At 48.1% G+C, this 22,466-nt stretch overlaps 1 protein-coding gene across 2 annotated transcripts; it reads left to right on the top strand.

The window, feature by feature from the left end:
• Nucleotides 1–1,993: 1,993 nt before the first annotated feature.
• Nucleotides 1,994–9,256, top strand: OLIG3 (oligodendrocyte transcription factor 3). 2 transcript variants are annotated; one of them, XM_083733990.1, is made up of 3 exons: nucleotides 1,994–2,394; nucleotides 2,501–2,670; nucleotides 6,814–9,256. In XM_083733990.1, the coding sequence occupies exons 2-3, from the start codon at nucleotides 2,666–2,668 to the stop codon at nucleotides 7,589–7,591; spliced, it is 783 nt and encodes a 260-aa protein (XP_083590116.1). In that variant the 5' UTR covers nucleotides 1,994–2,394; nucleotides 2,501–2,665; the 3' UTR covers nucleotides 7,592–9,256. The 2 variants fall into 2 exon arrangements, with proteins under 2 accessions (XP_083590116.1, XP_083590115.1); XM_083733989.1 differs by lacking the exons at nucleotides 1,994–2,394; nucleotides 2,501–2,670 and having other exon boundaries at nucleotides 6,632–9,256.
• The last annotated feature ends 13,210 nt before the right edge of the window (nucleotides 9,257–22,466 follow it).

The raw sequence follows: 22,466 nt of genomic DNA, 5'->3' as shown, positions 1-22,466 counted from the left end.
TGGCACAAACAAGGAGAACCTCAAAGTAGTTTCTTTCCTGTTGCAGTTGGGAAACAGTCTGCCTTAGTGACACCTGAGGCATTGCGTTTGTTTTATATGAGCACCGCAAACCCGACAGAGAGCATCAGGTCCACATCCAGCCGCGCTCCACCAGCGCTTCCTTCTTAAAATCGAAATACAGCGTCTCGACGCTCATCGCGAGTGGGAGGGTGGGGGACGGAGAGACCCGAAAGGTGCAATCCTTTGCACACAGACCTGGAAGTCAATCCTCTTGAACACAGCGGGACTCACTTCCTAGTAAATACGTCAAGGATCGCGGCGTAAAACGTTGCGCACAGGATGTCCCAGGTTCTGCCTCCATCATCTCCAGGTAGGGCAGGAGGGGGACCTCCTGGCCTCCTGAACCCTAGACACCCGTTGCCACTCATTGTAGACAATACTGAGCCGGGTGGGCCGTGGCCTGACTCAGCACTTAGGCAGATCCCTATGTTCCTGTGAAGACATGGGGTCCCACGGAGTCCGCCTGCCTATCCACAAGGCGCGCCTCTCCATAGCACAATGACTGAATGCCGAGCCCTTGTGGGCGCAATACAAGGGGATTTGCTCCGGGGTAAGCAGCTGGGCCGGTGTTTGTGGTGGGGTAATTGGTTTGTTTTTCTTATTTTTATTATGCAGGACAGAGACCGAGCCTCTCCAACGGCCAAGCGCTGGTCTGCTTTGGAACCAGATTCTTTAGGATATGGATTTATTGATGGCATTTATAGCCCACCTTTATTCCTCCCACGAGCTCAATGTAGTATACGTAGTTCTCCTCCTGATTTAACCACCCAGCAACCCTGTGAGGTAGGTTAGGCTGAGACTGAGTGGCAGAGGAACGAGGAATGGGGCTGCAAGGTTTAAATGGGGCTCGCTCCCAGGTGAGGGCGCAGAGGGGACAGCTGTCTAAGAAGGAAAATGAAGGGGCTCCTTTTAAATGTAGGAAGAACTGAGCGCTATACCCGATGACTAGCATGCTTTAGTCACCAGGGAGCAGTTAAGAAGGAAGAGGTGTCTCCCTTACCAAATGTTCTGGTCACTCTTTTAACTTTTCTGGTAAGCTGGTTGGGTCCTCGCCATTTTGTAGCCCTATGTCGAGATTATGTTACCTTGTGTAAGGAATGATGCAGTGAGTATTTTGGAGTTCCAAAAAATGTGTGTGCGCGCACGCATGCACATTCACACACACACACACGATCAGACATTTTAAAGTAGCTAGATGTTACACGCTCCGTGTAGACATGGCAATACAGTAGACAATCCTGTAAATCAGGCTTCCTCAACCTCGGCCCTCCAGATGTTTTGAGACTACAATTCCCATCACCCCTGACCACTGGTCCTGCTAGCTAGGGATCATGGGAGTTGTAGGCCAAAAACATCTGGAGGGCCGAGGTTGAGGAAGCCTGCTGTAAAACTTCTGATTTCCATGCAGCTTGATCCAAGTGCCGGTCCAAAGTGAAATATTTTTTAAAAACCACCACCTTCTTCCGTGTGGACTAAACGTGGCTCTCCGCCAATGAAGAACGGGGGGGAAGGACCCAGCTGCTGCGTTGGTGACGAGGCTTCAGAGCTGGAATGGGGTGTAAAAGTTGCAAAATGTTGCCGAGCGTTTCAGGCCATGTTCTTGGGAACAGTTGCGGCTCAGAGAGCGGGACTTGGTTTCGGAATTACAGCTCAGCCATCGGACGCGTTGGGGGGCGGGGAGAATGCCCCATAGCATGCAAAAAGTGTTTTTCCATCCATATGGAACGAATGCCTGATCTCCCTTTCCTCCTCACCCCCAACTGGGCTGTTCCTTTTGAGCGGGGAGAGGGGAGAGAGGGGAGCTCTCCACACGCCGTGCTTTGCTAGACCTTTTCCCTCTAGCAGCTCAACTGATTGAGCACGAGACTCTTAATTTCATGGTTGTAGGTTCGAGCCCCACGTTGGGCAAAAGATTCCTGCATTGCAGGGGGGTTAGACTAGATGACCCTCGGGGTCCCTTCCAACGCTACGATTCTATGAAGACCTCCATTCGGGGTCTCTCGGTTTCCCATCGAGGGTCAGCAGTCGAGCGATGCAGGAGTGGGGCGGGCTGGGAGAGGCGTTTGCTCCCCCATGAAGCAGTTGCCTCAGGAGAAATCCGTAGGAAAGTCGTGCTCGGGCGGTCCGGGACTGCTCGGTTCGCAGAGGATCCAGCAGAGGGCTCCGACCCGGGAGGCGACTTGAAGGCGATGGGCAGTCCCGCTTACTCGTCACGGGGCCGGGGGAAGGCTTCACTCACCTCCTCCAAACGTCGTCCTTAAGTCGCCTTGGCAGTGAATATCGTTCATTCCGACGGAGGAGCTCTCTGGACAGCTGCCGGTGTACATCAGGATGGTCAGTCTTCCTTTCTTTCCTTTTAAAATAGTTCCGATTTAGAAAAAAATAACAATTACGCTATTATTAATAATACTATTAATATTTTTAAAAATGCATTCTTCAGAGTAAAGCGAGGAGACCTCGCCACCGGCTTCGATCGGTACTTCTGGGGTTCTCGTGCAAGGAATCGCGCCCAGGAAAGGACCGAAGTGCTGTCAACTCGGAGGCTTTGGAAAAGTGACATCGCTTCCAGGTCGAGCCTTTGGCTTCGAACCGCATCTTCGCCGAGATGGGGTGAGACTGGGCTCCGTGTGGGGATGCGGGAATAAAAGTATGGAAAAGCGTTGAGGTTAACTTGTCGCTTTAGCCTCTGCATATCTATTCAGAAGTAAGATCCACTGAGCTTAGTGGCGCTTACTCGCAAGAAAACGTGCGGAGGACGGCAGCACAGATCTCTTAACATCATCGGAGATGATGCTAAAATGAAGTAGGTTTGCTTGGAGCAAATGCTCTGGGATTAAGGAGCCTCTAAATATTAGTTTGGCTTCACTATTTTAAAAGCTTCCATTGCTCCAGGCAGCCTCGCTTCCAGTTCCGTCACTTGGTTTGGGGATTTCCTCCATCTCAGGGACTTAAGGGAGGGAATGCGGAAGATCGATTATTATTTTTGAGTCTGGTTATTTCCAAAAAACAACCTTCCTTCCTTCCTTCCTTCCTTCCTTCCTTCCTTCCTTCCTTCCTTCCTTTCTTTCTTTCTTTCTTTCTTTCTTTCTTTCTTTCTATAAAGTATTTAAAAATATCCTTTTCCCCCTTCTCTGGTAGAGCTCCGCTGGAGAGGGATCCTTTATGCCTGCCAGTGCTTTGGGGGGAGCAGGTGCTGCGAAGGCGGCACCCCCCTCTTCCCCAGGCAGACTTCCCTGGAAGCGCAGGTCCCTCTCGATTTAGAGAGTGGCCACGCGCTCTGAGCGCCATTCGAGTGCCGGAAGGTGGGAAGGCTCAGGCGCGCAACTACTTTCCGTGCGTGCTGGCTTCCTGACTTCACACGATCGAGGAGTGCGCGCGCCTGGATCGAAGAAAACCCACCAATAAAGGCCGAGCAAACTTCTGGGCGTATGTTTGACGGATTTACCCATACGCAAATCAGCTGGCAAACAAACTGCAAGCCGTCCAGCACCATCTCCAAGACCCGGAGCAGCTATCGCGTGTCTTCGCTCCGGAGCAAACTTCTCTTGACAGGTCTCCAGAAGCTGAGGCGCGCGTGCGCCTTCCTTTTCCAGTCGCTGACCCTCTGTCATTCAACCCTTTCCCATGACAAGCGAGATTGTCAACTAGTTGCCCCAACAGTCAAAGGCGCATCCCTTTTGGCCTGCCCTCAGCCATTTCCCAAGCCTTCTCCCCGCCGGCCCTCGCATGCTTCCTCCTAGGCCCTCTGCCCAACAAATTCTCGCATGGTCTCACCACCGAAGCAGTTGCCAAAGTCCCTGGCTTTTCTGGCGCGGTGATCCAACTCACATCGAACGAGGAGATCTGGGCATCCTACACACGCTATACCTTTGAAGCACAGTCGAAGCACATTTCCCCCCTCAAAGAATTCTGGGCACTGAAGTTTCTTAAGAGCTGCTGAGAATGGTAACTGTGAGGTTTAAACCACAGTGTCCAGAATTCTATGAAAGGATGTGTTGCAAAGGCACACTTAGTCCCGGGAATTCCAACCCCAAGGCCAAGACTGAACCCCGCCTCTGCCTGCAGGAGGGCATCCACGCAGTGGCCCTGAGTGCCAAGTGGGGGCTGCTTCAGACTCCATGCTAAGGTCCTCATTCCGTGCCTATTTCTTGGGGCAGGAGATGCACCATCAATCTCAGCGGGCCGGATTTTCCAGTAAACGAGCATAGTAAACGTGACTGTGAGCTCTAGAGTTACCTGGGGGTTAGATCCACAAATACTATTGGAAAGCATTGGAAGTACTCAATTATTTGCGCGCCCCCCCCCCAGCAGACGTCTGCCTCCCGCAATAATCCTGGTTAAGCTCACAGGTCAGTTATCCTGAACCAAATGGGACTTCCCTCGCTCAACACTAGGCAACTGGGAAATAACCGCCGCAGTTGCCTTTCAATGTGGTAAGTGCGCAGTAAGTGCGCAGGGGAGAACTGGGGTCATGGTAAAAATTCTAGTTTGGATTCAGGCATTTTGAACTCAGTGGCATTTACTTCCAAGTTCACATATTTAGGGGTCGGGGTGGTCAATCGTTTTAGGAGTACTACGCTGCTTTACCTTACCCTGCCTGACTAAGGGAAATTTGAAACAAATTTGGGTGCACATTATATTGGGTGTAGTGTAGTCATTTCTGTGCTGCCTGCGCTTTGCAGAATGTTGTCCCCCTTGGTGACGTATGGCAGAGGCGGCTTCTTTTTTGCTTACTTGGGGGTCACTTGTTCACATGCACGCGCACGCGCACACAGACACACACACGGAGTTGTTGCGCCGTTTAGGATGCTTTCTGCATATTTCCGCAAGATAGAAAAGATACGAACACAGTGTGAGCCAAAGGAATGCGAACGGAACGGAGTCCAGTTTCATCTGTGAGCCATTTCCCGCAGACTCATAAACTGATCTGAAAAAAACCAGATTTATTTGAAGGTTAAATCCCAGAGAATCAATAAAATTTGCTTCCCAGTAAATGGACTAAGCTAAGCGCAATACTCGAAACTATACTCTCCATTGAATCTACGCAGTATCCATCATATTTTAAGATTGAAAGTTTTCAGAGATATTGGGGAGATCTCAATATATATGTATCCGCGCTCACTTGGGAAGCAAGTTATCCCTGTTTTTTTCCGTCCAACCAAATAAACAAGCTCAACATAACTTCGAGAAATGATAAAAGAATTGAAAAGTCCATGGAGATGTCAGGCAAAACTCCAATATTTTAAACAGAAAAACAACAAAAATATAGTCTGCGAACCGCCGCGTTTATAGTTCATAATAATAATAAAATAAATGTATGCATCAGTAAAGCCCTAGTCTACCGTCTCTGGACAGGCCAGAGGTATTAAGAGACGTGGGGGCGGGATAAATTATTTCGAAAAGTGAGTTATGCAGGAACATGGCCTACATTTTTATAGAGTAAACGAAAGCATTCACACGTAGATTGGACAGTACGGAGACACGCTTGCCTTTGAAACCGACAGTAGGGGTAAACAGCAACCCAGTCCAAATAAAAACAGCCCCTTTAAATGCACTGGGAAGAGGGGATGAGCTTCAGGGACAGCAGTCTGATGCACATTTCAATTAAGACTGCAGTCCTATCTCCACTTACCTAGGAGCAAGCCGCCATGAACTCACAAGGAATTGCTTATGAGTAAGCACGCATAGGATTCAACTGCAAACGATATTCGTTTGTTCCCGCGAGGGGATAGCTAACCCGATCGAGCGCCACTGATTCTGCCGGGCAGCGAACCGAGACCGAGGAGTGGCATCATAAAGCCCACTTTCTCCTGAGTAGCTTCAGGGTGTTCCCCCAAACCTCATGGAAACCCCTCGGAGGCTACTTCGGAGTAAGATTTCCCCGCCTCTTCTCTACACGTCGTTTACTCAAAAGTACTTCTAACGGGACTTGCTTCTTAGTAAACACGCAGAGGACGGACAAAACCCGACGTTGCTTAAAGGAGCACGAGCGCCTCCCTAAGCTCGGAGCTGCGGGGATTTGGAAAGCCCAGCTCCCGGCATGTTGGATCGTGTCTCTCTCCCCTCCTCCACTTCCTAACCCACCCACCCCCTATTTATTTGACACATACCAAGAGGGAGGATCAAAATGCCCCCGCCCTTAAGCCCCGACGAGGGTTCCCGCCTCCTCCCGGCCCGTCGAGGAAGAGAGGCCAAAGCGAGCGCAGGCTGTGCGCGCTGTCCGTCCCCGGCGGGGCGGGGCTGCCGTCTCCGGGACTCCCGCGGGTCCCTGGGCTGAGGGGTCCGCGGGAGGCTCCGGCGCACAATGCCTGCGAAGCGGGGTCCTTGCTAAACGGGGCCGTCCAAGCGCGCCCCGCTGAAGAATGGCGCGTCATCCCGAACAAGCCCCTTCGAGGCAGGAGGGCGCCTTTTGTCTCTCTGGCTCGCCCGCGGCTCTATAAAAAGCCCCTCGGCTGGCAAGGCAGCCTTAGAGCGAGCTCGGGCGCGCAGCCGCACGCACACGAAGCCAGCAGCTCTCCTGGAGAGGGAGGGGAGAGAGAGAGAGAGAGAGGCGGGGAAGGGGGATCTCCTCCTCTGTCTCGACCACTTTCATTCTCGTTGGCAGAAGAGCTCGGTGGCCCTCCTGCCTGCCTGCTGCTTGCCATTCCTCCTCCTCCTCTTCCTCCTTCCCCTCGAGCGGGGAAGCCCCTTCTTGCACCTTCCCGGCCCCTGCAGCCAGACCATGAATTCTGACTCCAGCTCTCTTTCCAGCAGAGCCTCCTCGCCAGACATGGAGGAGATGTACCTGCGGGACCATCACCACCACCACCATCACCACCACCACTCGGTCTCGTCGACGCAGAGCGAGGTGGGCCAGCGCGGGCCGGGCGAGGGCCTCTCTCGGGCCGGCTCCAAGGGCTCGTCGAGCGAAAGCAGCAAGTACAAGATCAAGAAGCAGCTGTCGGAGCAGGACCTGCAGCAGCTGCGGCTGAAGATCAACGGGCGCGAGCGCAAGCGGATGCACGACCTCAACCTGGCCATGGACGGGCTCCGCGAGGTGATGCCTTACGCGCACGGGCCGTCGGTGCGCAAGCTCTCCAAGATCGCCACGCTGCTGCTGGCGCGCAACTACATCCTGATGCTCACCAGCTCCCTGGAGGAGATGAAGCGGCTGGTGGGGGAGATCTACGGCGGCCACCACTCGGCCTTCCACTGCGGGACGGTGGCGCACTCCGCCGGGCACCCGGCCCACCCGCCGGGCGCCGTGCACCCTGTGCACCCCATCCTGGGCGGCGCCTTGTCCTCGGGGGGCAACCCGTCGCCGCTCTCGGCTTCCCTGCCGGCCATCGGCGCCATCCGGCCGCCGCACTCGCTGCTCAAGACCCCCCCTGCGCCGCCGGCCCTGCAGCTGGGAGGGGGCTTCCAGCACTGGGCCGGCTTGCCTTGTCCCTGCAGCATCTGCCAGATGCCTCCGCCGCCGCATCTCTCGGCTCTCACCACGACGGCCAGCCTGGCCCGGATCTCCACAGAAGCCAAGGACCTGCTGAAGTGAACTCGCCGCCGCCTCTCAGAGGGGGCCTTGGCCAAGTCTCTCGCCCGCCCGCGGGAGGGTCTAGCGATGACCACCGCCCGCCCCCTCGGAAAACCTCACGCTGCCCGGGAAGCCACGGGGGGGGGGGGCAAGCCGGAAGGACTCGAGAAGGTGAAGCAGCCCAGAGGTCCCGCGGTGTCGTCGCATGCTTGATTCTCCTCCTCCAACTCCTGTTTTCCCTTCTCTCTCTTTCTCTTTCTCTCTCTCTTCCTCCCTTCCTCCCTCGTCCCGTCTGATGCTGTCTCCAAACTTCATTTGCTGTAACCAGGGGGACGTGTGTGTGTGTTTAGGGGCAAAGGACCTTGCAAGGTAACCTTTTTGGTTGGATTCTGGGTGTTTTGTTTTTCCTGTGATTTCTTTTTCTTTTAAAATTCCTGTCAATTCAGGAAATAGGGAGAGGGGAGGGAACGAGAATGTAAATAAGTGCTTGAAAACGGATGGGGGCGGGAGAAGAGATGGCTCTCTCTCTCTCTCTCTTCATTGTACTTATTCACAGCCGCAGAAGCGGTCGCTCGCTTGGTTGGATTGCGGTTCGCAACGATTTCGCCGTCTAGGAAAGCGTGGAAGGGTCATTCCTGGAGCTGAAGAGTGTGGGGGCTGATTTGGAAGTAAGCTCGTTTTAAAAACCAGTGGCCAGGATCCTAGTGAAGTTTGCAATCCTGTGCAAACTTCATCAGGACTTCTGAGTCAAGCCGTGCAGGTCAGTGCAACTACAAGAGTTAGGCAAAGTAAGAGGACCTACTTTGGATTAAGTCCCTTTCAAACCAGCGGGGCTTCCTCCCGAGAAAAGAGGGGTGTCTCCTTTATTTAAGGGTGGGGGGTGCGCGTAGAATCTGCAGTAACTGGAGTTTCTTAGCGGAGGCTGAATGGGGTTTATATCCACTGACGCTTATTTCCAATGTCTTCTGGGCTAGGGGAGTTTAGACGACGAACGGTCCCATCCACAAACCAAGGCATTTTATGCTGGGAACATAAACCCTTTGAAAATAAGAGTAACCCAGGGACACTAATTGGTTAAACTCAGCAAACTGGCTTTTGAATCGGACTGAACGTGACTTTTTTTTAAAAAAAGTTACGCTGGGGCAGGTACAGGAACCCTTTTAATTTTCCAACGGGGCGTCCGTTCCTCTCAAGCGACTGCATGCGTGCTTCGAGCCTAAGCTGTTATTATTAGTATCCAGACCATGGTTGTTCGGACGGCACCAAGGCAGTTTTCCTTGTAACAAGGATTTAGGAGTGCAGTCTCGACGTGCTCGCCCAGGATGTTCTTCCCTCTAGACGAGACAGTTTGCTGCTTCCCCGCTTTGCCCTGGAGCCGTCCAACCTCCCCGCACTAGGTTAGAGACAACCCTTCCATGCCGGATCCGCCGCGTCCAAGACGGTGCGCGTTTCCCCGGCCTCCCATCCTTCAGTCAGTCCCATCCTGCATGCGGGCTCGGCGTCCCCCTGACTCTCCCTCGGACCTTCCCCGCTCTCTCTTTCTCTCTTTCCCGTTCCCCCTTTCTGGGCGCTTGCTTGACACTATTTTGTGAAGGGCCTCACAGACGATGACGTGTCTTTATTTTTTATATATTCTTGAGAACTATCGATATATTTATTATTATGGACCAGTGTTTCTGGATGAAAATTTCAAATTAAAAACGGTGAAATGATAATTCAAAAAAAGATTTGGGTTTCTTCTTTTTGGTTCTACCTCCTTCGAGGTAAACGAGAGCTGGTTTAGAGTGGGACTTGTTTCAAAACCAATGAAAAGCTGCTTTGAAGGGGTAAAGCCTTGCAAGGTGAGGGAGACTTAAATGCGCTGTACGGAATCGAAATCTGAGTAAAACTGTATTCATGTATTTTTTGCAAACTATTTGGGAGCATGCCGCAGCAACTTGGTGGGTATTAAATCGGAGAAAGCGGGGATAGAATCCGATTGCGAATGTGCAAATATATATATATATATATCCCCTTCAGATAGAATTTTGGATTTAAAGTACATTTAGGAGAATTTCCCGATTTAACTTCCGGTTTAACTGGTCCAACTTCCCACTCTAGCCTACCCTATTTTGTGCACCAAATGACATGGAACGTAGGTTGGTTTTTCTTTTGAAACAGGACTGAAATCTCCATGAATTCCTAATACGCATAAAATGACTGCAACACTCACAACAATAGCCAGACTTGGTAAAAACAAACGCCAGCAAGCAAAGGGGAAGAATAAATCAGGGCTCTTTGTGCCCAAAAGAAAGTGTGGCGACGAAACCCCGAAGTGAGGGGCTCGTTGATTCAAAGCCAACTGAAAAGTCGAACTCGATTTCCTCCCGACTCCCACAGCAACTATATATATATAATTGGTTTCATTTAAGAATAAATAACTAGTTTATATATATATATATATAGTTTTTATATATATATAAACCAAATGAAACCAAGCGAGATGTTAGTTAGTCCTTCCTGCAGTCTTAAGGGGCTGTTCTCAGAAGATCAAACGAGAGAAATGAATCCGTTCGATTCAAGTAACTCTAAATTCAATATGGTTCAGTGGGTGCCTTGACATTTTTCATCGCCACACTGATTATGTTTTTTTTAAATTTATACATACATACATACATACATACATACATACGAGATGAAGTTTATTCCGCTGGCCACGGAAGGCTGAGAATGAAGACATTGGAAATGGCCTCTGAACTTAATTCACATGATTGGTTCCCGTCACCAGCCAATGCCCATCTGTCCTGCGCCTGGACCTCCTGCTACTGGACCAAAACTCTCCTTTGATTTGCCTTGCGTCATTCTGCGGAGAACTTCGTTTGGGCTTCTGCTTGTGTTTTGCGATGGGGGGGGGTTGTTTTATTTTTTACTTTCAATTCACGTCTGACTTTGCTGTGGTTAAAAGAAAAACACAACAACGTACAACACTTGAGAGGGACGTGCAATTCAGACACCTCTTCCTCTCTGGGATAGTTTAAAAGTCGTTGGGGGGGGTTATATTCCAGAGTAAGTTGTGCCAGATTGATAGCTAGAAATATATATACATTAATGCTATAATTCAAAGTACTGTAATAGGAGAACCCTTCCGAGGTTTTCAAAGCGAGGCTGCAGTTGGTAAAATTGGTCGGTTTGGGTTTTTTTACTAGCTGTAAAGGGAAGGAGGCGCATGTTAGGGGGCTGGTGATCATTTTCCCGTTGATGCATTGCCCTCAACGACAACGAAAGCGAGAGACATAATTCAGCGAGAGATACGATGTTCCAAATTCATCGCTTTAGAAACAACAATATAAATAACAAGGGACGAGACGTGAGTGAAAGGGTTGTTTTTGAAAAGAGAGAAATAAATGAGGGGAATGAGTAGGGGAGAAATGAGTAGGACTAAATAAATTGATAACGACTATCATTCGGAGAAATAAAACATTATCTTCACCCATCATTTGCAGCTTTCCAAGGGAAATCAATTTGTTTCTTAAACGGCAAATGTTTTATACGTACCATAGGTGCCAAGTCCCTGGGGTCCTGGGTGCTTGAGCACCCAGAAAATTCCCCATGAAGGGGCCGGGCACCCACAAATTTCGGTGCCAGGGCCATGCACGCTGCATGGCACCCACGACCTCGGGCACCCCTGGTTATGGGACCAAGTTGGCACTCCTGAAACCCAATTACCTGGAAGTATGGAGCTTATTGTTGATTAGAAGCTGACAACATCTTACGCAGGCAGAGTTAAGTAGTTTTAAATTCCATTGCATCCAATAATAGAGATTTAGGCATTAAAAAAAAAACAATTTCCCCGCTGCAATCAGTGAAACGAAAGTGCTTAACTTGGGCTGCGGTGTGTTCAAATAATATCCTCCCTCTCATCTCAAGGCCCCCCTCTCGTAACGCCCACCTCCCTCTCAAAACGAGAATGTTGTTGAGTCAACTTTGCATAGTATAAAAACATTATGTTCTAGTCTTTTCCTCCCTCACCCTCCATGTTAAAAAAGCACATTTTCCTTAGCCAAAAAACATGCAGGACTGTATTAGACTTCCTTAGAATCGCGCCGATTTGTAAGTTTTTCAATGGATAAGCTTCCACCCACGTCTCCAAGGCGGGATGTAAATTTATTAAATAACTAAATAAGTGTAGCAGAAGGCGGGAAAGTGTGAATGAGGAGTCTTCTTCCGCTCACTCGCTTGCAATGACTGTTAAATTGAGGTGAAAATATCAAAGCCCACCCCCACCCACGTCTGTCTCCAACACACACACGAGCGCACACACGAGTCCCAGACCTTTTCTGCCTCTGAATTTGATGCCGTGTGGACTCTCTCCAGTGACCCAAAGGGATTATTGATTTGGTGATGGTGGAAGAGGGCCCGGGCGTGAGCGGCACCTGCGTGGACGTGTAGACGGTGTGTGCGTGCGTGCGTGCGTGCTGGAGATGTGTGTGACAATCCTGGATGGAGTCTGACAGAGATGGAGTCTGACAGAGAAGCCTCCTGCCCGCAGCCAAGTCTGGAGATGAGCGGATCCGGGAGCTGAGGGCGATTGGAAAACTCCTGAGGTGGACGAGGAGCTCAGCTCCAGAATGTCCCTCCACACTGACTTGCACCACACACACAACTTTTTTGAGTTTTGGAATATGCGACGAAAAATAAAAATATCCTTCTGGTGGTTTCAGTGCCTTTCCTTTCATCTTACTTTCCCCTATCTGGCTCCTGTGCTGCTTCTTTTTTTGGGGGGGGGGGGGAATCAAATTCAGTAAAGAAGGCAAAGTGGGATGCTCGCAGTTGATCAGCCGTGCTTTGTTCGGAACTGAACCGTAGGAAAGTCGTCAAGCTTGCAAAGCCCTACACGCTTTTGTTAGGGAGTAAAGTCCCATTGAGCGCAATGGAACTTATTGCCTTGAGCTCAATGGGGCTCACTGCTGAGCATAGGCAGGCGTAAAAGTAGCTGGGTCTAGGCAAGATCCCAGGCCGATCTCGGCAGTGAAGGCTAACTAGTAGCTAGGTTAACTGGTAAGGTTGAGGCTTTTCTTCCCTTACCCCCCCCCCCCAGTGGCACTCGCACACTTTTCCTTCTCAGCATACAAAACCTCACGCCTTCTGTTATCGCAGAGGAGCAATTGGGCAGCTAAAGAAAAGGCGGAGAGGGAGGAGAGAGAGGTCTAAAGGACCGACAGTCCTCCGTTTCTACTCGGACCCCTTTCTGTGACTTGCACGAGCTGTTTAGAAAGGCAGCCTTCCGCACTCTCCAAAGACCAGTTGGCGTTGCCTCACTGCGCCTTCTGCACCAGTTAGGGGGTTCAGGGGCGCGCCACCCTCGTACCTGATGGCGGATAGAAAACAACAGCGAACAGTTCCAAAGTTCTGCCCAAACTTGGCCTCTGGAAATAAGGTACGGGAAAGGAGATCCCCGAGGGACCTCGCTCCCTTTGCGTTTCTCCTTCAGGAGGAGAGCTTGTGAGCAATGCTGCAGCTATTTTCCCTCCCCCAAAACCATTTTGCAGCTACGTCTTCGATGCCAAACGCCTCCCTTATGAATATCCTGGTTCGATCGTGCCTACTGCCTAGTTTTATATTTTTATTGCTAAGAGCTGTCGAATGCTTGCGCGAGTTTCGAACCTAGTTTCCTTGGGAGTGCGCTTTCTACCCCTCCCCGCCCCCTAAAAACCCCAAACCCGCGGGGCTCCTCCTCGCCTCTTCTGCATTCGCGGCCTGCCTGGGGAGCAAACGAGCGCCTCCCGCGCGCCTTTTGATCCCTTCCTCCAATCGCAATGCATATGCAAAACAGGCGGCCGCGCAAATCCGCGCAGTCCCGGACAGAGCGGGCTGCGGAGGAGGCGCCAGCTGGGAAGCCTCCCTCGGCCCTTTGAGGCGCCGCTTGCGTTCGCTCGGAAACAACGCGGCGCGCAGCAGGGCCGGGCAGGGGATCCTCTCCGGGTTCACGCTGCTAAGTCTGAGGTGGGGGCGGGGGAGGGGCGGAGAGATCGCAAGGCCTTTCTGTCTAGTTCCAAAGGATCGAGCAGGCCAGCACTCTGCGACGTTTGCTGGCCAGGATGAACCACATTCCGTCGCCTTTTGGGAATGGACGTTTTGGGTTGGGTTCAGTTTTGACATTGCGCACGAATCCCGCTCTCGATTTTTGGGCGAGCCGCTGCTAATACCCAACTTTTCCTTTGGAATTTGCTCTCCAACCTTAAAAAGGTCACACTTTCGCCCCTCTCCCCAAATAAAAGGAGCCGCCGCGTCACTTTCTCTCGTTTTTCTATCCCAAACTATAACGCGGGGAGCGTGTGCTGACCAATCTTGGGTGATCTATTATTGATCTGGAAATTCCCCCATAGCGCTGGCCTATCCATTTACAAAACAAGTTCGCCTCCAAAGCAGAGCGTGTGTGCGTGTGTGTTAAGCGAGCCCGCGTACATCTCAGGGCCAGGCCCCCGGTCCGCAGCAATGCCTGGCTGGATCAAAGGAGCAGATGACTTTGAGTTGAAGACCAAAATCCACCGAGTGCAGCACTCTTTGCAAGAGGCCCTTCAAGAAGCAAGGCAGGGACCTGACCCGATCTCCGTTCTCTGCCCTCGAGGGCTCGACTGCAGGACTGGAGGAAAGAGATGGGGAGCAAATGCCTCTCAGCCAGCCAGGGCTTAACCCTGAAGCTGTTTTCGAAGTCCCACTCAATCTCTAGGAACTCAGAAAATACTTTTATATTGGAGATCCCTGCGCCACAGCCAAAGAGGGGATCCTCATCCGTCACTTTGCCTCTTTCTTACGGTTCTGCCACATTTTTTCTCTCCCCCTCCGGACCTCATGCAATCTTCCTTTCTGCATTGATACAGGACTTCGGTCACGCAGCTAGAGAATGCAGAAGACAAAGTGGAGAGAGAAAAAAATATCCTATGCGGGATGACACGAAAATAGACCCTTGTTTCGAATAACTTTTGAGTCTTCGCCAACTTCCTTACAAAAACGCAGAATCTCGTTGAAGACGAGTAGATGGCAATGTATTTCCATCTAGAGAGGGGGAGGCGGATATTTGTCCAACCCCGACTCTTCTCCAGCCCCAGCCTGCCTGGCCATCGGACAGGGGTGATGGGAGCTGGAGTCCTTTGGTTCCCCAGTCTTGCAAAGGACGCTTTGCTCGGTTGGTTCGAACTTTTACATCGCTTGTTCACCTTTCAAGCAATAGCCAATATAATTGCACTCGTGCTAGTAAGGGATACTGTCGCTTCCTTAGGGAGAGCCCTCCCTTTGTATGAGATCTTTTTAGAAGTTGAAGACCCCTCCGTGCGCCCCCCCCGCCAGTACATATTGGCACCAACATTGGAGACGTCGCCCGTGTTTTCCATTCTAAAAATGGGCTGATCTGCTCTACGCGTCTTGCAATTGGCTGTGTAAGAAATGTCGTCGGATACCGATTCTGTTCGGAAATCAATAGCCCTCTCCATACGCAAGCGCGGGCGCATCACTCCTGTTGTGAATCTCTTTCTTCCACGCAGAAACTACCCTCTTGCACTAGGCAGGGTCGTAGTTCGTCCCACCAGATGGCAAAGCGTTCTCAACCCCGAAGCAGCTACAAAATCCATCCGTCTGGCATTGGTGGCTCCTATCGAAAAGCTGAGACTATCCAGGAGGCAGAGCCGAGCGCGATGCGCAGAGGCTGCTCAGCGCCCACCAGGTTAAACGGAAGCGCTAGAAATTCGCGTCTGAACCTGAAATGCTAAACATTTATTGAAGAAAATCCCCAGTCCCGGACTATAAATAAACGTGGACTCAAAATGGGGAAGGTGTGTGTGTAATTCAACAATTTTCCTGAGCCATCAATTGGTGCAAACCTCTTGAAAGTTTTGGTGAGCTTCAAAGTAACATTCTCCCAACAGCCTGTTTATGCGTGTTTACTGGGAAGTAAATTCCTCTTTGTTCAACATGGTTTCCTCCTCGCAAATAGCCCCCCCCCCGCTGCAAAAAGTCCCTTGACATGAGAGACTACGAATTAAAACGCTGCCTAAATGCTCCAGCTTTCGTAGCGTAATCGCAAAATATTCTAAATTTTAAATTAGGAATATGTATATTCATTGCTTTTGGGAGGAGGCAAAAGAAAAGAAAACAAACGAGCCTCTGTTTCCCCTTCTCTACTTGTCATAATTCATGATGATACTTTAAATGTTTTGTTAGCCTGCAAAGTGAGATCCAATCAAATCTCAGCCACGGTGGGCTCTTAATGCCCTCTTTTATCTGTGGGGAGAAGCGAGGTGAGAGAAATGGGTCCGTCAAGACGATCTAAACCCAACTCTGCCTCCGAGATCACAGCAGTTTAAGACGCGGTGGCCCCTCATTTTGCCAGAGGTCAACCACTTCTTCTTTTGGTTAACCTATACTGAGCTGTTTTTTCTTGGAACTTATTTTACTTGAGGGTTTTTTATTGTATATAAACGGTTAAAATTCTGTCGTTTGTTTTTAATTGTCTTGTTTCTATTGCCGTAAGCCGCCCTGGGACCTTACGGTGAAGGCTGGAAAAGGAACCTTATCTATAAGCAAACGAATATCTTTTCTGTATTATCGGGCATAGATGAAGCTAGTGCTTATCCTACGTGGTCAGTTATTTGGGTGTTGCTGAATTGTTGTTGTTTTGCAAACTTTTTCAATAGGTAGATGCGTTTTAAAAAACTTTTCTTTTCTTTTTGAAAGATAGAAAATGCGGTTGGTTCTGTTAAGGATCTAGGTTGCACGGAAAACAAGGAGCGTGAAGTGGAAGCTAGCTCCTGAATATAGGTTGGGTGGTTTGTTTGTTTTTTAAAGATGTTCTTTCCATGGTGCTGACCTTGCTTCGGACTGCTGCCCCTGCTAACTAAGGGGCTCCGAATCGTGTGTGCTCACCGAACTGGGGAAGTGCCTCGATTCTCCCTTGCCCTACATTGCGTAAATTGCATCTGCACACAACACACACCTTTCATATTTGGCCTCTTGCTTAAATGAGGGCTTTTTGGCTTCCTTATAGAGCTCGGGCGGGGGAAATAGTGTAATCAACATCTCCTGAAATCCCAAATAATCCAGCCAAAATTAAATACTTTTAAGAACCATTCACTTCAGTGGGAAAGATTTAAGCATGTGCATACTTCTTCTCTTAATATGTTGCCCAGAAGAAGCCAAGGGTTTTCACACTTGTAAACAAGTTCCATTCAGAACATTTAAATAAATGGGGGAATAGAATTAGTAGTCACTTCTAGGTTATCTGTTTATTGAGCATGAATCCTGATTCATTCCCACAAAGTTTGCAGAGAGGTTAGACAATGCCAGCTATTTATTTCTTGTTTGTGGGGCGGTTATATGGTGTTGCGTCAATCAAATGCTACCCAACAATTTCTAGTGCATTTCCCCATCACAAATAGTCTGAGTTTGGTTGGGAATAAACCACAGAGCCTAGGGCTTGCTGATCAGAAGGTCTGCGGTTGGAATCCCCGTGACGGGGTGAGCTCCCGTTGCTCAGTCCCTGCTCCTGCCAACCTAGCAGTTCGAAAGCACGTCAAAGTGCAAGTAGATAAATAGGAACCACTCTGGCGGGAAAGTAAACAGTGTTTCCATGCGCTGCTCTGGTTTCGCCAGAAGCGGCTTAGTCATGCTGGCCACAGGACCCGGAAGCTGGATGCCGGCTCCCTTGGCCAATAAAGCAAGATGAGTGCCGCAACCCCAGAGTCATCCGCGACTGGACCTAATGGTCAGGGGTCCCTCTACCTTTACCTTTTTAGGTTTGTTGTGCAAGAGCTCCAAATCAGCTTCAATTGCCAGCATGTAACTGAACCCTCCCCACAAAATAGCAGAAATCCAGAAATGCCCAGTAGGGGCCTCAGTTAATTTAAGTCAAACCTGCCTTTTAACATTAGGTAGGCACCATCATTTGTACAGTTGAAGGTGCTTGCGAACCCATTTTTATTTCAGGAAGCATATCTGGACACTTAAATGTTGTTGTTGTTTATCAGTTTTCAAATGATAATTATTTTGCTGTGCACCTCTCAGAGATGCTTTGTGATGAGCTGGACCAATTGCCAGGAGCTATTTTACTAAGACTGAAGTCTGAGCTGGCCTTCATTTGACCTGTGGATCTGGACTTTAAAGAGCCAAGCTGCAATATAACTGCCATGATATAAATATTGCTGGAATGTGCCACTTCAGACTGCACATGGTGGGTTGGGGGTAGGGGGTAGTATTTTCGAATGCTTCTCAGGGAGAAGATTTATTGATCATCTAGAGTTAGCATGATAGGGATGAAGATATGTCTTCATAACATGCTAATTCTGTATCTATAGTGAATTCTTCCTTTGGGGGAGCATTCAAATCTGTGACATTCCCCACACCTGCAGTTTGAAGTGGTCCAGCCCAGCAAGTGGACCTAAATCCAGCAGCTCCCACTTTCATCACTGTCCAAAAAAAATATCATTTTAAACCAACAAACTGTCCTGGGAGTGATGTGCAACCCTAGGTATGTCTACTTCCAAGTAAGTCCTATTGAGTCAACTAGAGCTTCCTCCCAGGATTCCAGCCTTAGCTACTTTTTGATGTTTGTGTAACTAATCGCCTTATAGTTTACCTTCCTTTCATTATTCCTTTTTAGCATTACCATTCCGCTTATGCCTGTGCTGCAATCTTACATCAGTTTCAAGCAGTTTCTGTGGTTCGGTACCCCAAATGGGCATTTCATTGCATCAATAAATACATGCTAACACTGTGCTGCTTCCAAATAATTGTCCATCTCATTTGAACAAGGGTAAATGTATTCTAAATTGTCTCCCAGAAAGAGGGACACTGCAATGTGAGGAAGGAAGCCGCTGTGTCTTGTTTTCTTGCTCGAAGGTTGGCTCAAATGGATCACCACCAATCAGCACATAAATCTTTAGTCGTCTTCCGCTGAACTAGTCTTTCCAAAGCAGTTGAAAAATGTCCCTGTGTCCTCAAAGGACACACCTGTTATATGAAACAGTTTTTAACCAGCTTGTTAAGCCAGCTTTGACACATCAAAGAGCCTGGACAATGGACACAAACTTTAACAATAGTTTTGCCTCCAGCAAAAGCCTCCATCAAAGCCAGGCTTGTGCCAGTGGTATTATGGCCTCCAATTGAAAATAAATTTTACTTGAATAAGTACCTCAGCCTGATCAGAGGCTCTGCCGCCACGGAAACAAAAGCAGTTGGGGATAAGTTATTGACTCCACTGACAGCCTGAATGGACTTCATTATGCCAGCCCACTCTTGGTAAATGTGTCAGGTTTTAAACTGAATTAGGTGGCAGGTGCAGGAACCATTTTCCTGCCCCCCTTGAGACAGCAGAGAGCCAATCATCACCTGATTCTGCAGACAAATGTTTAGATTTGGTGTTTTTTTTCCAGGCTGTGTGGCCATAAGTGAAAGCATATTTAAATCATAAGGCTTCCCTGTTTCCCCCATCCCATTTTGCCTGTCATGGGCCTGTAATGTTCCCACAGGCAAATCGCACAGGCCCTCTGGCGTAATGGGATGTGTGTGCTTCTCCTCCTCCTCGGAGCACAGAGGACAATGATGTTGCTGATTTGTCTCTATTGTGCATCACTTGAGGCTGCCGATTTCCAGCTTCAAGCGCCCACTTCGGTTCAAGGCAATGGGAGACCCCAGGGGAACAAAATCCACCCCCTTCATTTTTGTTCCTCTTTTGAGCCATATGAACACAGGCACTTTCTAAAGAAAGATATTTAATATGATGAACTTGCACAGAATCCCAAGGAGATTAAAGGAGAAATTCTGTACATCTTCCAGCAATCTCAGGTGGCATAGTTTCATATTAAGAGTTTCCCCTAATATTTTTTTTCTTTTTCACATACATGATAACACCTACAAATTATGATAGCCAGTGTGGTGCAATAGTTAAGAGTGTCAGACTATGATCTGGGAGACCAGGGCTCAAATCCCCAATCATCCATGGAGCTCTCAGCTGAACCTACCTCACAGGGTTGTTTTGAGGATAAAACGGGGAGGGGAGAACCATGTACATCACCTTTAGCTCCCAGGAGAAAAAGGTGGCATATGAATGTACTAAATAACAAGCTTGCATCCTGATACATGAGAATACACACTGGACACAACTAGGCTTTCACATTTAAGTCCTAATGGTTTCAAAAGCAGAAACAAACACATGCTGAATACTGTTCCTATGAAATCCATTAAATTTCCAGGTTCCTCTCTTGCGTGGACGATACTCATAATGGGAAGGGAGCACAGGCAGCTTGTTCCAAACTCATCTCCTCCAGAACTGTTCCTTGAATGTGTTCATTCACAGGTATTCTACAGTAGACAATTATGCATCATTTGGGCATGTTTTAAACAGTGTGTGCCTGCTTTCTACTCCTGAAAAAACATGAGCATTTGTAACCCTTTCATCAAAGGTTCCTGTGGAAGCCCCATGCTCTTCCCTGTGATATAACATGCTTCAAACAACAGTTCTCAAAGGGGCTGGTCATTTTATCATGTAATCTATGCACAATTTAGATAACGTAGGCTGAACATCAGAATCGCCACCTTAGAACTGAACTAACTTTTTAGCCAGGGTGGGTTTTCACACTAATGATGCAGCCATGAGGACACTTTTTTGCTGTGTAGCAGGGCCATAGACAAGGGGTTCACTGTGGAGCCTCAAACCAATGTTTTTTAACAAATAAATTTGACTGACTGGCTAAAGCTGGAAGTCAGGCAAACTGTCACACAGGGTGGGATGCATTAACCATACTCATATACTGTGCTTGGAAGGTCCTTTCCATATCTATACATGGCTACAATAAGGTTTGCATTCGTTTTATGTTATTTAGCCTTTTGTCTGCATATTTTACCTTCTAACACTCTTCTTAATAGCCTGCCAGGACCTACAAAAATAATGCAAGATCAGCTGAACTTCAGACACTTTGCATGCCAACTCTCATTACTTAATCATAAGACTCAGGACTATTAAGACTCTTTAAAAAAGAGAGAGCTATTAAGACTCTTAAAAAGAGAGAGAAAGCTAGTTTTCTGGCCAGAGAGAGAGGAGACCTGGCATATGTCATTGGCTGCGTGCCGTATTTAAGTTAATGAGCAAGAAAGTTACCCCTTCTGCCTGGCACAAGAGATGCTCTTTATGGAATCTAAAACTTGCAAATTCACATACAAAGTAGTTGTTATATATAAGTTTTTTTACTCTTGATAATAACTCTAGTGGTAACATATATAATTCATCCTCATACCCTTTGCCCTAAATAGCAGCAGCAGTCAAGATGACTTCAAGACTCAGTGTTTGACTTATGCTGGAAAGTTTGTGCATCATCCATCCACAGCAAAGCATTTTTAATGCTGGTTGAATTCAGTGAGAGAATTGCACATGTGCTTAAAGTCTTCCATCAATATCAACAGGACTTTAAATGATGTGCCATATTTAAACATTAAAACATTCCTGATATATTATTGAATTTGGGCTATCACCTGATTAAATGCAGTGGTACCTCGGGTTACATACGCTTCAGATTACATACACTTCAGGTTACAGACTCCACTAACCCAGAAATATTACCTCGGGTTAAGAACTTTGCTTCAGGATGAGAACAGAAATCGTGCTCTGGCGGCGCGGCAGCAGTGGGAGGCCCCATTAGCTAGAGTGGTGCTTCAGGTTAAGAACAGTTTCAGGTTAAGAATGGACCTCTGGAACGAATTAAGTACTTAACCCAAGGTACCACTGTAAATGTTAATCAATTAATGACTTAACTATCAATCATTTTTTTTACCTCATTAGGTGATGAAATTGGCCTAAATGTGCATATTAATAAAATATTACTTCTTTAAAAAGCATAATTTACTTGGGTTTAGATAATTTAAACACATTGTAATAGAAGGCACCTTCTTAGAAGAAGCCTTTGTTGGATGTATGAGATGGAAGAGGGAAAATGGTGTCTGCAGTTTTTGTAAATGTTTGCATTAAAACAATTGACAACTATCTGTTGGCAGGAAGCTGCAGTATCTTTTTGGTTGTACAAAAGATTCTGAATTCACTAATCCAAATGAGTAATCTACTAATGCTGCAGTCCTATCCTGTGCACACTTACCTGGGAGTAAGCTTCATTAAACATGGTGGAACTTATATCCTCAACGAGATGCCTAAGATTATGTTATGAAAGTCACAGTTCTATCAATAACATCTATTACTTTTCAGAACTGGAATATCATTGACTTCCATAGGACTTATGTCTCAATAGACATGGTTAGAAGTGTCACAGAAAAATCCAATTAATTGCACACAAATTGACTGTCAAATTCCAAATGGCTATCTCAAGGGGGTGCATTTCTCAAGGTGTTGTGTGAAAGCTACTACTTTGTTATGTACTTTGTTGACCCTGTATCTGGGTCAGCGTTCATTTTACCATGACAAATTAGGAGTGGCTTAACTTCCAACACATCATTATAACCTGCATTTATGGTCACTTGGATGAATATCATTATGAGGGAAAAGGCATTGCAGAAAATAAAACAATGGTGCCTGCTTTAACTGTGATTTACTTGATAATTGTTGGACACACACGCACACACACGCACACACACACACACACACACTAATACAGTGGTACCTCGGGTTACATACGCTTCAGGTTACAGACGCTTCAGGTTACAGACTCTGCTAACCCAGAAATAGTACCTCAGGTTAAGAACTTTGCTTCAGGATGAGAACAGAAATAGTACTCTGGTGGCGCGGCAGCAGCAGGAGGCCCCATTAGCTAAAGTGATACCTCAGGTTAAGAACAGTTTCAGGTTAAGAACGGACCTCCAGAACGAATTAAATTCTTAACCCGAGGTACCACTGTACGTGCAGTTCATCTAGGATTTCTGAATT

This window comes from Podarcis gaigeae (genome assembly GCF_964106915.1).
Source record: "Podarcis gaigeae genome assembly, chromosome: 3".
NCBI classification, from domain to species: Eukaryota; Metazoa; Chordata; class Lepidosauria; order Squamata; family Lacertidae; genus Podarcis; species Podarcis gaigeae.
This window is presented reverse-complemented; position numbering and strand designations above follow the sequence as displayed.

What these genes read in the sequence shown, in the direction of transcription:
- OLIG3 (XM_083733989.1), top strand. Translation starts at nt 6,782, where the DNA reads ATGAATTCTGACTCCAGCTCTCTTTCCAGCAGAGCCTCCTCGCCAGAC.